The 16,069-nt window shown below is 42.9% G+C and overlaps 2 protein-coding genes across 6 annotated transcripts in view; one reads left to right on the forward strand and one right to left on the reverse strand.

Annotated features, from left to right (window-relative positions):
* The window catches only part of BORCS5 (BLOC-1 related complex subunit 5), an 81,810-nt gene that overhangs the window by 61,325 nt on the left and 4,416 nt on the right, over nucleotides 1-16,069 (reverse strand). For 2 of the 5 annotated variants that reach the window (XM_059471696.1, XM_059471697.1), the window contains exons 1-2: nucleotides 861-937; nucleotides 266-409 (exon numbers count right to left, since the gene is read on the reverse strand). In XM_059471696.1, coding sequence (XP_059327679.1) covers nucleotides 266-409; nucleotides 861-918 — 202 coding nt within the window. In that variant the 5' untranslated portion in view covers nucleotides 919-937. Of the gene's footprint in view, nucleotides 1-265; nucleotides 410-590; nucleotides 658-860; nucleotides 938-5,438; nucleotides 5,558-16,069 lie in introns of those variants that run through there. The other 3 variants (XM_059471700.1, XM_059471699.1, XM_059471698.1) reach the window with 3 other exon arrangements.
* MANSC1 (MANSC domain containing 1) lies at nucleotides 4,744-13,650 on the forward strand. Its single transcript, XM_059471695.1, has 3 exons — nucleotides 4,744-5,115; nucleotides 5,928-6,068; nucleotides 7,866-13,650. The coding sequence occupies exons 1-3, from the start codon at nucleotides 4,896-4,898 to the stop codon at nucleotides 8,837-8,839; spliced, it is 1,335 nt and encodes a 444-aa protein (XP_059327678.1). The 5' UTR covers nucleotides 4,744-4,895; the 3' UTR covers nucleotides 8,840-13,650.

Genomic DNA, 16,069 nt, shown 5'->3' on the forward strand with positions numbered 1-16,069 from the left:
AGCTGGTATGTTTGGATCTGTTCTGTCTTCACAGTAGATGGTTCCATTGCAGAGAACATTACCAGCACACCTCTAAACTAGTTCACCCACTGTTTAGAAGGCTGGGATTAATCATGGCATAATAAAAGAGAGTCAGGTTTAAAACAAGAGGGAAGTGAAAAACAGGGACAGAAATATGAACTTCAGTAGAAACCTCAGGATGCACAAATGCCATTAGGTACAAAAAAAGAAGGCATTTAAAAACAGAGGAAGAATAATCACTTACCTTTCAAAAGGGGCTGGAAAGTTGGAATTTCCTGCAGTTTTATGACATCTGGATCATTGCTGACATTCCGTGAGGATTGTGTTCCTGGGGCTACGACCACAATGTCGTCCATTTTTGCTCGTTGCTTGGCTGGCAACGGAGATGCTGGATATTGGATGGAAAGGGAATAACCCTTTATAAGCAGTGTAACCACACCAGAACCCAACCCTATGCGAATATTGCTCTATTCAACACTGCACAGGCAGGCTTTTTATAGCACATCGCCCACTGAAGGGCTCTAAGCTCCCTTCCCTCTCCCCACGGGGGAACAGCTGATTCCGAACACCTGCACCACGGACGGCCCCGCCAGCTCCGCACGGCGCCCGGGGCGCTGCCCATGCCCGGCCCGGCTCCCCATGCCCGGCCCGGGCGGTGCCCCCGCGCCGTCACAGGAAGGGCCGGGCCGCGCTGCCGCTGCCTCCCGCAGCAACAGCCCTTCCCTTCTGCACGCCCTTCCCTTCTCCACAGCCGCTGTCCCTCCCAAGGAAACGGCCGTGCGTGCCCTTCTCCGCAGCCGCTGTGCCGGCAGAGCCCTCGCTCCCCGCCAGGCACCGACCTGCGGCGCTGGGCTCGCCCGGGCGGCTCTCGGCCTCGGCGCTCTGCTCCGCGCCCATGGCGCTGCCTCCGTCCCCCGCCCGCCGCAGCGCGGGGGCCGCCGCCGCCCACGGGGTTCCGGCTGCGCCGGGTCAGGCGGCTCCGCCCGGCGGGCGGGGCCCCGCTCGGCGCCGGGGCTGCTCGGATCTGCCCCGCTCTGCCCCGCCGGAACCGGCGCCCCAGGGCCTGCGGGGCGGCAGAGCGGCGATCTGTGTGGTACGGAAGGATGCTCCTCCGCTGCTCTCCCTAGTGAGGCCGATGTTTGTAGTGCTGTGTCCCTTTCTGTGCTCCTCGGTGTTGCCGGACAAGTTATATTTCTTTAAAAAAGAGCCTATGACCGAATATCCTGAGTTTGGAGGGATCCACACGGATTATCGAGTACAACCCCAACAATCCCTGCACAGACACCCCAACAATCCCACCCTGTGCATCCCTGAGAGCGGTGTCCAAACGCTCCCACAGCTCTGGCAGCCTTGGGGCCGTGACCATGCCCTGGGGAGCCTGGGCAGTGCCCGACACCCTCTGGGGGAAGAACTTTCCCTGATCTCCAGCCTGAGCCTGCCCTGACCCAGCTCCAGCCGTTCCCTGGCTCCTGTCCCTGGTCCCAGAGAGCAGAGCTCAGGGCCTGCCCCTCCTGTTCCCCTCAGCACAAGCTGTGACTGCCATGGCAGCCCTCAGCCTCCTCCAGCTGAACAGACCAAGTGCCCTCAGCTGCTCCTCACACGGCTTCCCCTCAAGGCCCTTCACCATCCTTGTGCCCTCTTTTGAACACTCTTTAATAGTTTAACGTCTTTCCAATATTATGGCACCCAAAACTTCACACAATATTCAAGCTGAGGCTGCCCCAGCCTAGAGCAAAGCAGGACAATCCCCTCCTGGCCCAGCCAGGGATGCTCAGTGTTTGTGCTGAAATCAGCTCCAAGTGGGAAAAGGTCATTCTGGTAGGGGGCATCTCCAACCAATGATCACAGACCACCAACCCAAGAAACTCCTAAACCCAAAAGAAGAGAAAAACTGAGCATGTGTGTGATGGTGTTCACAGGGGTCTTAGGATGAGGGAAGAGATGAGGGTGTGACTCCATGTTTCAGAAGGCTTGATTTATTATTTTATGATATATATTACATTAAAGCTATACTAAAAGAATAGAAGAAAGGATTTAATCAGAAGGCTAGCTAAGAATAGAATAGGAAGGAATGATAACAAAAGCTTTTGCCTCGGACAGAGAGTCTAAGCTAGCTGACTATGATTGGCCATTAATTAGAAACAACTCTATGAGACCAATCACAGATTCACCTGTTGCATTCCAAAGCAGCAGATAATCATTGTTTACATGTTGTTCTTGAGGCTTCTCAGCTTCACAGGAGGAAAAATCTTAAGGAAAAGATTTTTTCATAAAATATGTCTGCGACACATGTGGACTAATTAACATGAAAAGCAAGTGAATAATTAACTAATAGAAGATAGAATACTAATTAATAAAAGAACTACATTACCAGTAACCAATGAATACTAATTCCTTTATTTACCAAAATGTATAAATAGTCAAAAGTTTTGATAACTGACTAACATGTTTGATGAGGCAATACCCATGTACCTGTGTGCTGAATAAAGTAATGTCGGGTTTCTAACCTAACAAACTGGGTGAGAGAGCTCATTTCCCAGTTTGTGGTGAGGAGAGGGTCTAGCAGAGGATGATGTGGGTCTGGAGCATCTCTCCTATAAGAAGAGTGTATGGGAGGAGTGGGAGCTTCAGATAAGCTCTGCTCAGATTTTGGCAACTATTTAAATGTAAGGACTCACTCTGGCCTGCAAGTTCTAGTGATGGCAGATCAGGTCTATTTATAAAAATGAATTATTTATTGAACAGACAAGTGATAAACAGATAAAAGATCTTAATCAGAATTACTTATTACACAGTATAAAACTAAAACAACTAGGGGTAGATTACAGCATAACACAAAACAGTGCACGATATCAAGGTGCCTCTATTAAAGGTAGCAAAAGAAATAATATTAGGAGTGATGTGTAACTTCCCACTGAAAGGTCAACAACATTCACAGATTCCTTCACTCAGCCTCCAGGAGAGTATCCACAAAGCAGTGTCCCTGCTCAGGGGAGAAACTCCCCACAATCCCAGGGAAATATGTAGAAGATTTCTGCTTTGTGGAAGTTTGGTGTGGTTTTTATAGTTGTAAAGTGAGATGTCTGTCAGTCAGAAATCCACCTTATCATTCCAGATCTCGCTTTGGACAGTGAGATATTTATTGGCAGTTGGGAGATGCCAGTCTCTGTGCATATTCTCACATTCACCATCCCAACAGTTCAGGTGAAAAACCAGTTTTCCTCAACTGTTCTGACCACTTCAGCCAGACCTTTAGCCTTATTTTTCAGCTTCTTTATGCTTGGCTTCTTCCACCACATCTACTTTAAGCAAAGGCAGGTAGAAGCTGCAACTTTGTCTAATACATAGCAGGGGTAATACCTGTGCTTGCCTTTAGTATTCATTCCCCTGCTCATTCACTGTGTAATGCAGTTAGCAGGCAACGCCTTAATGTTCAGATTCTCTTGGGACTTTAACATTGAAAATAATGTCACCAGTTTACCTAGAAAGGAACATTTTCTTAAACAAGTGCAGCTGAAAATTTTAGGAGAAACCATCCCTCCAAGACTGTGAGAATCACAAACATTATTAATTGCCCCAAGATGGCCATGGGGTGCAAAATGAGATGGTGGGCTCAGTCTCTTACAGCACTCATGTCCAAATAAAAGCCAACACCCAGCAGTACTGACAAAGGGGACTGACTGGGCATGAAAAACAAGACAGCCACCCATGCCTTGGCATCTAACCATTACAATACATAAACTAACCTGCCCTTCGGGATCTCTTCAGGTAATGCACATCTCTGAAAAGAAAATGGTCTCTTTCCTGATAAAGAAGGAATCTGTCTTATAATCCTTTTACTCTTTGCACTCCTTTGGTCTACTTTTACTCCTAAACACAACCCCAAAATAGTAAGGAAAAAACCCTAAAAAGCGGAAATGAAAAATTTCCAAGCAAAATCATGACTTAAGCAAGCAATTGCACTGAGACAGCTCACAGAAGAATGGCCAAGACACCAGTCAGGGTCCCAGTAGACAGGCTTTTTTGTTCATTTTTTTTCCCCATTCCACAAACACTTTGTGCTTGGTTATGATTTGAACAGGATTACTCAGGTAGCAAGGAGTCCTTTACACACACACACACACACACACACACACAGAACTATGTCCATATCCGTTTAGTCCAGGATATGCATATTAATCTCTTTCATTACAGCTCCCAAAACCAGTTCTCAGGTGGAGGAAAAGAGTGACTGTGGGTAAAGCCGTAGCAGCCTGACCACCAAGAGCTTCTCTAGGTGGTTTTGCCTTGTGTCTGATGCTAAGGAAGGACCCTTGGTGCCGGCGAGTGGCAGAGAGGAGGAGGCAGGAGGAGGAGGACCGGAGGAAGGCAGGAGAAGGTCAGGCAGGAGGAAGAGGGCAGGAGGGGGGAAGCAAGGGAGAAGGAGGGAGGGCAGGAGAAAAGGCAGGAATGGGAATGGAGAATGGCAGGCAGGGAGAAGGAAGCAAGAGAGAAGGAGGGCAGGCTGGAAGGCAGGAGGAAGGCAGGTATGTAGGTAAGCAGGAATTCCAGGTGAAAAGGAAACAAGAGAGGAGGAGGACAGGCTGGAAGGCAGGAGGAGGACAGGAAGGCAGGTAGGTAGGTAGGTAAGCAGGAATTCCAGGAAGAGGGAAGGCAGGCAGGAGGAGAAGGGCAGCAGGCGTCCCGGGCCCGCCTCCCCGGGCCCCTCCTCCCGGACGTGCCGGGACAACCGCGGTTCCCCCGAGCCGGGCCAGGCTCCACCGCTGCCTTCCCGACCCCGAAGGTGTCCCAGGAACGCGTTCCCGCCCCGGGATCAGCGGAGCCCCCTCGGCGCCGGTCCCGGAGGAGCCCCGCGGGGACCGGCCCGGGTCACCATGTCCCGCGGGGGCAGCCGCTGGCCGGTTCGCCTGCTGCTGACCGCCTGCCTGATGGCCGGGCCGGCGCTGGGCCAGGAGTGCTCGGCGGAGAAGATGGAGAATTCCATCATCGATATAGACCTGTCCCTGCCCCGCGGCGTGCGGGGCGCGGAGCCGCTGCGCGTCCCCGGCGCGGGTGCGTGTGTCCGCGCCTGCTGCTCGGAGCACCGGCTCGCAGGTAACCCCGGCCTCCTTCTCCGCCACCGCCTGGGACGATTATTCTGCAGTTTGGGCTCTCGGGGTGGCGTTCTCCCTATTCAGCACGGGATTTACCCTCTCATTCAGGCTGCGCTTAGTTCCAGCTGGCGGCTGCTACCTTCTTTTGCCAGTAGATAAGGCAAGACCGCGTAGCGTTCAGAAAAATAGTTGCATCACAGAAACAGTGTCAAAACCTCCCAAATCCTGAACCCCGAAGGTGCATAAGCTGTGTTTAGTAAACGCACTAAAACTACCTGACACTTTGCACTGTATTTAATTTTAGCCAAAAATGAGAATGCTCACCCTCCTGTGAGACAGCTGGTTTGAATCAAGCTCTTGGAGCAGTAGGAGGCAGAGCAGCAAGTAGAAATGGCAGTGGTGAAGGTGACCCCCAAAGCAGAAACTAGCCAAGCGATTCCTGGGATGTAATAAAAATGTTTAAATAATTTTCTTCCCCATGAGTATATCAAGGAGATTTTCAGATTTATCAGGATTTGTAAGCAAGCAATTGTTGTATAAAGTGGTGCCGGTGTGGTATGCGTGAGGGGAGGATGAGAGATTAGACTCATAATTTCCCCAACTTTATTTGTACGGGAAAAGGAAGGTGTGACCTTTCATATTTTGGCCCTGGGCCATTCTTCTGCAGTCCTTGGCGGTTTTTTTCCTGTAGGAATGTTATGTGTTAGTAGTTTTCCTCTTACTCACATGACCAAAAGTTAACAAACTAGATCGCATTACCATACTGCTATAAAAGTTCTTACTGCTGAAACAGGTATTTACTTTGTTTTGCAGGAGACAAGAAGTGTAATTTGATTATTTTTTATGCTGCAAGAACAAGTACATATCCAAACTGCTACTTGTTTCACTGTCCTAGCACTGAGGCTTGTCCAATGAAACCTGCAACAGGACTTGTGAGCTACAGGATAACTACAGGTAAATAATAGTGAGAGCCATCAGCCCCCACACCACACTGCAAAATGACTTTTGCACCTGTGAACTTTCTGTAGTGACCAGGAACTGTTTGGGGAGTCATCTTTTTAGCAAAGTGTTCTAAGCCAAGCATTATGATTTAAAAATATTGTTCTTTTTCATTGTGGAGGATGGATGGGCAGGTGTGTGGTGAGCTCCTTTGTGGGCCCCACTTCCAGTTTGGAATAATGTCCCAACTCTTATAATATTCCTTCACATTAGATTCAGAAATCCTCATAATTTGTCCTTGCTTAAAACAAAAAGAAGTGCTTCCGTCTAGATGTAGTCAGGAAGGAAAATTTCCTGTATATAATACTGAAAAGTATCACGAAAACCAATGGAAATACCACGCCCTTGTAGCCAGCTGTGTATTTAAAGGACCCATGCTACACTGATGAATAATTGGCAATAATAAAAATAATAAATAATCATTATTTTCTGCATTCAGTTAGGGAACCTGGAGTGCAGAAGCAAACTTTCTAAACTTAGAGCTTTATGGCATGTGGGCTGCACACTCTGGAATTTCTTGCTCTCTGGCCTGTGCTGTTTTTTTTTAACAGCAAGACCTACTTGTTGATTGACATTGACTTGCACCAGACCTGTTTGAACAGCTCAGATAAGAAACTGATAATGTCAAGGTGGTTTCTGTATGGCTGCTTGAGAGACCAAACTTCTGCTGGAAAAGAGAACTTTTCCAAGAGGAACTGTGCAAGGGGCAACAGTATGAAATAGAGAAAGATTACTCTCGTAATGTTACCAAGTATTTTTGTGCAAGCCCAATCTCACAGGCATCATGCAAAAGCAATGTGCAAGAAACAAACTGCATTTCTGTAAAATTATTACTAAAATTAAACTTCTCTCCAGCTCTTTCTCCCCTAGAAGAACATCAGGGGTTTCAAACAAAGAAACAAGAAATGCAATCATGCTTGTGCTTTTGTTCGGCATGTAATGCAATGCTGAGTGAACAATGTGATTGCATTTAACACTTCTTTGTAATGCAATGCTGAGTGAACAATCTGATTGCATTTAACACTTCTTTTTCTTTTTGGAGACTTGATCTTCTGTGAGCATTTAACTGCAGAAAGATTATGCTAGCTTGTTTAATGTTCCTGGTAAGTTTTCAAAGGTAGCACCTGAGCAGTGTCGGTAGCAACAAATGTTTCAAACTTTGTTCTTTCATATGAGAATCTGTATGTGGTTACACTGAAAACCAAACTGAAAGGGGAAAAGATACTTTATTTATTTCAATTTCAGTGCATTTAACAAGCCTTTTTGTTTCAGTATTAAAAAGAGAATGAATGAGAGTCAGAACTACTTGAGAGCATGTTCCCCTTTAAATATTCTGTGCAGCAGCTGAATGGTTATAATGAATATATTATATATATTTCTATAATTTTATAAATAAAATTATAAAATTATATATATAATATGAACTGACAATTACTCAGCCAAGTACTTTCTATACCTGTAAATACCTACCTAAATACCTGAGGTAAATACAGTAAAATCAGGTAGCTTTTAGGGTTATTATTTGAATGGTATTACTGCACAGAACACTGTTATGTGAGTAGGCTTGAGGCTGACAGTTTTTATGACATAGAATTTAAATGTCACTGTGCTTATTTTAAACAAAGGGAGTTTCATTAGTCATTATCTCTTTAGAGCCCCCTTACATAAATATTTCTAAGAAATACAAATAGAGTATGCCTACATTAGTCAAAAATAGATTTCATAATTAAATATGAGTATTTCTGTTTTCAGAGGATAAATCCATCAAGACTGAGAACTTTTCTTCAGATGAGCATTCTTTGCCTTTGGATGCTGGAACCTTCATTTCTCACAGTCAGGACATCCATCAGAATCACACTGCCAGTTTGGAGCAGTCTGTCTTTCATCAGGCATCTGAGCTCCTGAACCACATAGGCAAGCATTTGGACAACATGGAACTTCATACAGTTTCTCCTGAACCTCAAAGAGCAAAAGAATCTGAGAGCTTGGACCCCATCTCAAGGCAGCAGGGAATTAATGTGCCACCCAGCACTCCTGCTGCTGCTCCAGTTGGAAACTCCACTGCTTCCTTCCCCACCTCTGCTCAGGCAGGTGCCCCTGAAACCAGCAGTGCTCCTCTTGCTGCTCTGCCAACAGGCACTGCCCAGCTGGAGTCTCTTACAACCTCTCTGCATCCTGGTGCTGCCAAACCAACCACAGCCAGCCCCACCACAGCTGCCTCTCCTCCTGCAGCTAATCCTGCTGTCCCTGCCTCCAGCATCACTGCCACTCATCATGTTCCTCTTTCCAAGCCCACAAATTCTGCTTTTCCTTCTACAACCGTGCAGGTCACCACGAATTCTGGATCTGCCACTGCCCTATCAGGGCTAAGGACTCCAGCCATGGCTCCTGAGCCAACAGTTCTCTCCTCCAGTGATACCAGCCATGGGACCCTGCCCTCTTTTCCAGGTTTCATTCTGTCCAGCGATTCTCCTGCATCTTCCCAAAACGACCTTCAAGGTTATGACCCATCTGACTCAGAGAGCTCCCTGTCAGAAGGTGTTCTGAGAGGGAAAGGTGTCTTTCAGCTGGGGGAAAAAAGCAGCCTTGTAGCAGCTTTGTTTTTTGGGATGATGTTCTTGTTGCTGGTTATTGTGCTGACAGGGAGGAAAATCCATGAATCTCTTCAGAAGAGGCGTTACACCAGGCTGGATTATTTGATCAATGGAATTTATGCTGATGTCTGACTGGGAGAGGGAATAAAATTGTGGAGAGCACCTCTCACTTTTGAGAGGAGAACTCTGAAATGGAACAATAGATATTGAAATCTCAGAAGAGGATGGATTCCTTTTTGGGGCTCTAATGGGAAAGCAGGAGACAGGAGATGGGTTTGGTGGTGAGAAGGAATGCTCTGTCTGTGCTGAACTGTAATGTCTGTCATTTTTGATTTATTCCTAAATCCTGAGAGTAAACATCTAAATCCAAGTTAAGCTAAGAAGACCTTATATTTAAGCATAAAAGGAATTTCACGAGCTTAATCTGTACTGTGACAAGATTAGTGAAATTGAAGTGCACCTAATAAATTGAGTACCTGTGCAGCACATGGGTGTTTTCAATGCTATTTGCACCAAATGCTGGTACAATCCTATTTACCCTACTTGTTGCTTTAAAGAAATACTTAGTAATAGAGCTTTGCATCCAAATGATTTTAGGTACAAACAGGAAAAAAATGTATTACATATGGCATAATTTAATTTTTCTTACCTAAATATAGCTTATGGTTATATACATATCTTTAAAGTTCTTCTTCTGCATACATCACAGGTATCCTTAAAACTACATACTGCAAATGTGAGTGCTCTCAAAGCACACCCTCTTCATTTCTAGCATCCCCTTCATGTGACTGGTAATAAGCATGGCTGCTTAGTAACAGTTATCTTGATATTTGAGTTTTTTTTCCAACCTAAACAACGCTATGATTTTATGTTTTCCTAACTCTTCAACAGGGAGAATAAGTGGGAGCATCTACTGCCACACAACTTCCAGTTCATGTTATTTAAATTTCCCTTCATATGCAGTCAGTCTAAACCTGGTTTTAGAATGAAAGGCTGGATTTCAAAGTGTTCATGTCAGGTGGCATGATCAGCAGCAAATGTCACAGCAGAGAAAGAAGGGTGCCTTACAAACACAAGGAAACAATTCTGTTACAAAATATGAAATTTGACTCACATCCAAGAGATTCTTAGATCTGTCGAGCTTAGTGTGGTGGGAAGCAGGAGTGATCCATAAAATGGCCTCAAGGCAAGTTTTCTGAAAGCTCTAAATAACTAAATGCAGAAAATTCTCTGAAAATTCCGTTATTCAGAGATCAAAGAAAAGTCAGTGTTCCTTGTGTCAAGAACTTGAATTCTTACTCTATGGAGGGTGCAAATTGCTTTATATATATAAAAACAGCTGGTCTGCCACATTGTTTAAGTCTGACAATGGTTAAAAAAAAGCAGTCTGGATAACCTCTTAAAAGTGAACAAAATTACAGGAGAAATGTACCTCAAATTTAGAAATGTACCTCAAATTTATCTTTTAGCTTGTTTTTTGACTGTGCTTTGTTAAACTTCATTTTCTTTTCCTTTTCATTTTAATGGCTATTTTCAGAGGTTTCTTGTCAAGGAACATAACAAGGAGGAACATTTTTGGGAAATTACTTCACTGAATGATAATACTAGTCTTAGCTGTAAAAATGCAGATGCAGATCTGAGGTTTACCATAATTTTCTCTCACAAGAACAGCAACCTTCATGAGGAACTTTCTGTGTTGCTGGTGTCTTTACAGCAGGAGAGGTGCTGATAACAACCCCTGAGTGCTCACTATGCATTTCTGCTGCAATAAATAATTTGTTGGAGGAAAAGGTGGTTGGTATTAATTGATATGGTTAAAGTACAGTAGCAAAATATTCAAGAGAAACCAGCAGATGTATCTCAGTGTTGCTCAGAGCACAGGTCATGTATCCATCTGGAGAGAGGCATTTTACAAGGACATGCAGTGATAGGACAAGGGGGAGTAGCTTTAAATTAAAGAGAGAAGGTTTAGATTAGATACTGAGAAGAATACATGTTGGATTAAGAACTATCAGGGAATTAATTGATAGCTGACCAGTCTGGATCCTTCCAGAGGGGCCTTTACAAACTGTTTGAACACTAGAGGGCAACAACAGTTTATTAAATAGAATTGACAAGTTATGAGGATTTTTGATGATTTTTAAAAGTTTTAGTAAGATTGGTTTTTCTTAACTTCCCAAACTATGGCTATTTCATTGCAGAAAGGTTTTATAGGAAAGGTTTTTGTTTATTGAAAAGGGTTTGGGTGGAGGATTATATACACACATTTTAAAAATTTTTTACTGCATCATATAACATAGAAGACAACAAAACTAAGCATATTGTCTATTTTAATAACATTGAATCAGGTTGCATTATTAGTCATGTATTGGCATTTCCAGTTAACAGAGAAAGACAGAGATTTCCCATCATCATTCTTTTGAATATGATGATTTATTAAATGCATTTTTGGAGCTTATTTATTTGCCTGGATAATGCACTTGTATTATGAATCAAAAAGGAGTGAGACAAAGTGACTAAAAAAGTCCATCCAGTTTGTTATGCTTTCCAACATTAAAACTTCTGTGCACTCTTCTGTTTTTCCACTGGCATCTCCTGTGGTCTTCACTGTGCACCACCCATGGAAGTGGATCATTAATCACCACGCTGTGATGACAAGTCTCACATTGGGGTGGCTCTTTCTGGCCATAACCAGTTCTGGTATGGCAGCAGGCCAAAAGCTGATTGACTTTTGTCACCTGGAGAGTGTCATAAATCCTGTAGCTGCTTGTTTTCTTGTTGCTTTACAGTGCTGAGCAAACATAAGGTGTGTAAATATAGACTGCCATGAACAAAACTGTCTTGTGGTATTGTACAGTAAAGCAAATAGCCCAAATTTTGTAACCACTGCAAACAATTGTAAAGAAATAAATTGTAGCTGTATTTGAGATGGATGAGAAGGGTGCAAAGTCCCTCCCTCAAAGGGCAGCAAACAGAATGGTGTGTTCTCTGCAAATAGTGCTTCAGTTCATTTTAACTCCTTACACTTAGGATTATTTCAAGTTACTAACCAACTAACAAAACCCAACAAACAAACAAGGAAATAAAACCACCAAAAAAAAAATTACATGAGAAGACAGTTTCAAAACTGGATTTTGTTTTCCTGCCTCTTGCAAAGCCATCTCAGTGGATTTGAATCTGATGACATGCTTTGATCCCACACTCCATGCTGATAAAAACGTGGAGTTTAAGGTGCCAGTGCTGCAGTCAGCAGTTCCCAGGCAGTGTCCATCACACAGAGAGCTCTACTCCTGTGGACTTCTTCCTGTCACCCTCCTGAAATGGGCCTGGACAGCTGTGCTCTCCCTGTGCATTACTTATCCTCTCACACAGGTAATGCACTTCTCCACATTAATTCTCAGTGAATTCCTGTTCACTGGTAGTTGGCTGCATCCCCTCATCCTTGAAGTCCAGATGCTTTCCCAATGTCTTGATAGGTATGTCCCCTGAAGGGCTAGGAAATATTGAACATGGATATATTGAACATTTTCCTTCCTCTTCAGAAAGCCTACACTCAATCTCACAGTCTAAATTTGCTTTTTTTCCTTTAGGTCTCTACACTTCTTGAGGATGTCAAAGCACAAAGCACAAAAATGCTGCTCTTTGTCACCTGTGTGTTTGGTATTATAAACAATGCATAAAAGTATTTTTAACCTTCACTACAACTATGCTGTATCACTGTTTCCCATATATTGGCTCACTTAATTAAAAAAAAAAAGGTGTGAGGGCCATGCATTACTTTTCTCTTTTTCTCTTACTCCTCTCCTACCAGCCTATAAAATGTCATTTTTGTAAGAGGCAAGAGTTTAGATATGGCATGTTCAAGCTGTTCTGATCCTTTTTCTTTTTGGTTCACTTTGTTTTAATAGAAAATTGATGAAGAAAATTGAAAATTCTGTCAGACCAATAATATCCAGGAGTAGTAATCAGATAATATGTGCATGCTGCAGAAGCCTGCAAACCTTTCCACCCAACAGTGGGCTTATACAGCTAAAGCCAGCATCAGTTGGAATCAGCTTAGCCAAAGCTGACTCATTTTACCCTCTTTTCTTGGAAAGGCTTTTTAGCTCTCCCATGTAATGCCAAAGAGTCTGCTGTAGTCTCTGGGGTGCACAGGCTGAAAGCAATGGGTGCCTAAACCACAAATGTCAGAGGCAGAAATTCGACAAGGCCAAGTGTCTGCAAACATTTTTGTCTCCTATCTTTAAGTGGTTTTGGTCTGTGGTTCCCATTGTTTTGGGTTTTTAACTGTGGTGACTGGAACACCTTTTGCTATACTGAATTATTTGCTGCTACAGTGTACCTTAGGCCACACATACACTAGCTGTTTCCTCCTGTTAAAGTGGCAGGATTCTTAAACCACAAGTGAAGATAGGACTCTAAATCATAGTTCCTTTCAACACTTTTAGAGCTTTGGTTATCTTGAAAGAAAAAAGTGTTTTGGGAAAATAGCACTTTAAATGTATTGTTAAAAAAAAATATATATTTCTTAATATGCTGAGATTAAATGGGGATTTTGCTCTGTGTAAGCCCTTTTCAAATGGTTGTAAAGGTATTAGATTTTTCACAATTGCAATAAGGAAAAAAAATAGTAGAAGTTGCATTAACTGCAAAGCTCTGACACTGAAAAAGGCATTGGAAGGAGCTTTATTAGCCAGGGCTATTCAGACACAATTCCCTGTCTTTTATGCAAAGATCCATGTGACCAAATACTATCTTTGTGGTTTTGACTGGGGATAGGGTAGAAAAAAGGAAGGATGAGGAATGGATTGGGTAACCTCACTCTAATCACTGTTTCTTCTTGAAAGGAGAAAATATAATCTAATTATTCCAAAATATATTATCTTTCAATAATGCCTTCATAGCAGCCACTACTTTTTAAATAAATATATTTGGGAACTGGGTCTTACTTTCTCTGAGTATTCCTTTGTCATTTATCTTCATTTAGTTGCCAGCTATATTGGAAGAGCATTTACTGAAATCTACACTGCCAGGAAATTATTCAAAGAACTGATGAAAATGGAAAGGCAGTGAAAGACACTTCAGCTCTGTATAATTGCCTCTTCTATCCCCTCATCACATGAAGGATGAGTTACAGCCATAAGCCACAGAAACCTTTATAGATGCAGCCACTGCAAGCTTAAGGACCCACATGAATTCCTGTTTTAACAGGCAGTGCCTTGTGATTAGTTGATTTAAAGACTTTAAGAATTTTATTCCTTAAAGTTTACTCCTGCAAGAGTGAGATCAATCTCTAGGGCATTCACAATAACTTTTATGATACTGAAATAGACTGGATATATTTCATGCTGTTTTTTCAGACCTTGAAACATTTCCCACAGTGAAATATAGAATTTGTCAAATCCAGTGTGAGTAATAGCTCTGAATTGTCAGAGGCATCCCTCTTCCTCTGAGAGACCCTGGCTAATGGTAGTTTAATGAAAATGTTACTAAGAATATGCCTTCATCTTCGTTTTTAATAATTAATTTATTCATCAATTAAGAGTATAAGAAAGATCTGGGTTTTCCTTGAAGTAATAAATTGTTCCAACATCTTGCATTTGTGTGGCCTTACCTTACAAATCACATGGAAGAGCACTTCATAAAATATTGCAGACATTAAACCTAGAGATTAACCATTAGAGGGCAATCTTTCCTGCTCTGAGGAACTCAGCATGGTTTTCTAGCCTATTTTGAGAGCTTGACTGACAGCTCATAAAAACAACACCCCTGAAGAGATACCAGGGTTGATGCTCCACATCCACATTCTTGAGGTGCTTAGTGTCTATGCTGAACTGCAGACTAATTTATATATGAACATAAAAATTAAGATAATAATACCAACAAATATAACATGAACATGGCCACAAATATGAAATACAAATAGGAAATATGAATATGACTCTTCCTCACAAAGTCTGAGTGAAGAGGAATGGTTTCTTTACTTGCCATACACTGCACTCTGTGGTAGAGTACTTTAGCCCAGAAGTGGCTACTGCAGGTGGAAAATGAGCTCTTCTCTGCACACCATAAGACATACATAAAGATAGAAAACTGTTGTAGGAAAGACTGCTAATTATTGTGACACAGTGACTTACCTTTCCTGACCATAGGCATAAATTCTAGTCACTAATCCCTGTGACTAAAACGAGTGCAAGAAAATGTACAAGGCTTTACCAGTAACTAATTTTTAAACTTCAAAGGCTGTAGTGCAAAGCAGAATTCTTAAATATTATGCATATTGCAAAATGCTGAAGGGGTTTGAAAGGGGGTTGAAAAGGAAATATTCTTAAATTGTTGTTGCTTAAAAGGCACGCACGTTATGTTTAATAGAGCCCAGATGCTGACTGGTTTTGAAAAGCTGAGCAAGCTAAAACGAAATAGTGTTTTGGTGTCTGTCAGCCTGAAATGTGAGCTCTTTTAAAAGGATGTTTTTGCTGTATCAACATAGCATTAAAGCACTTTACAAATTTTAGAACAGTAACTTTCTCAAATGACATTTTTGTAATATGGCTTTGAAATGTAGCCACAGCTAAATATTCCTGAGGAAAGTCTTGGACTTGCCCTGTGGTCTGGTGGTGGGCAGTGCCAAACTAAAATCAGAATCCTGCATGGTTCACACTAAAAAACATGACTGCTGAAGAAGGGTATCCTCAGGCAGTGCTATTTTCAACTCCCTGGGAGATGGGAGAGGAGAAAAGAGGTACTAGGTAGACAGCCTGACCTTGAGTGCCCCATCAGCAGGAGTCCAAACACTCCTCCAAAGTCACAAAGAAAATGCCCAAGCCTTCCAGGTCATCTTATTTCATATTTCCCTGTGGGGATATTGCTGGATTTCTGTTGGACTAGCTTGCCTGTATGGGCTGCTGAACTCAAGCACCTTCTCCTCTGTGAAGTTTTTGTTGCAAGGATTTTTTTTTAGCCACAAAGAAATGCAGTTCTCATCCTGGGCACCAGGCAACCTCTTCTGGTAGAGAAGATAGGAAAGAAAGAATGAGGGGAGAGGGAGGGGAGAGTTGGGGGAATAATAAAATAGTACTGAAATGCAAGGAGAAAATGCAACTCCATGTGTGATAAAAAAGGGGAATTTGATGGGAAAATTGCCCAAGAATTAGTGGAAGTGATAATTTTTGCTGTGATTTGGTTGTGGTGATAGTAATAGCAAAAAACAAGTCAGGTTTGATGCTTGGAGAAAATTGCTGTACTAGAGAGATGACTCTCTGTTCAAAGAAATCTGCTTATAAGGCACCTATACCCTGGTAAAAAGGTGCAGTTCTTATGGCACGGGAGGAAAAGTGAGGGGAAAAGTATCAATGCTTGTGG

This window comes from Ammospiza nelsoni, chromosome 5 (assembly GCF_027579445.1).
Source record: "Ammospiza nelsoni isolate bAmmNel1 chromosome 5, bAmmNel1.pri, whole genome shotgun sequence".
NCBI lineage: Eukaryota > Metazoa > Chordata > Aves > Passeriformes > Passerellidae > Ammospiza > Ammospiza nelsoni.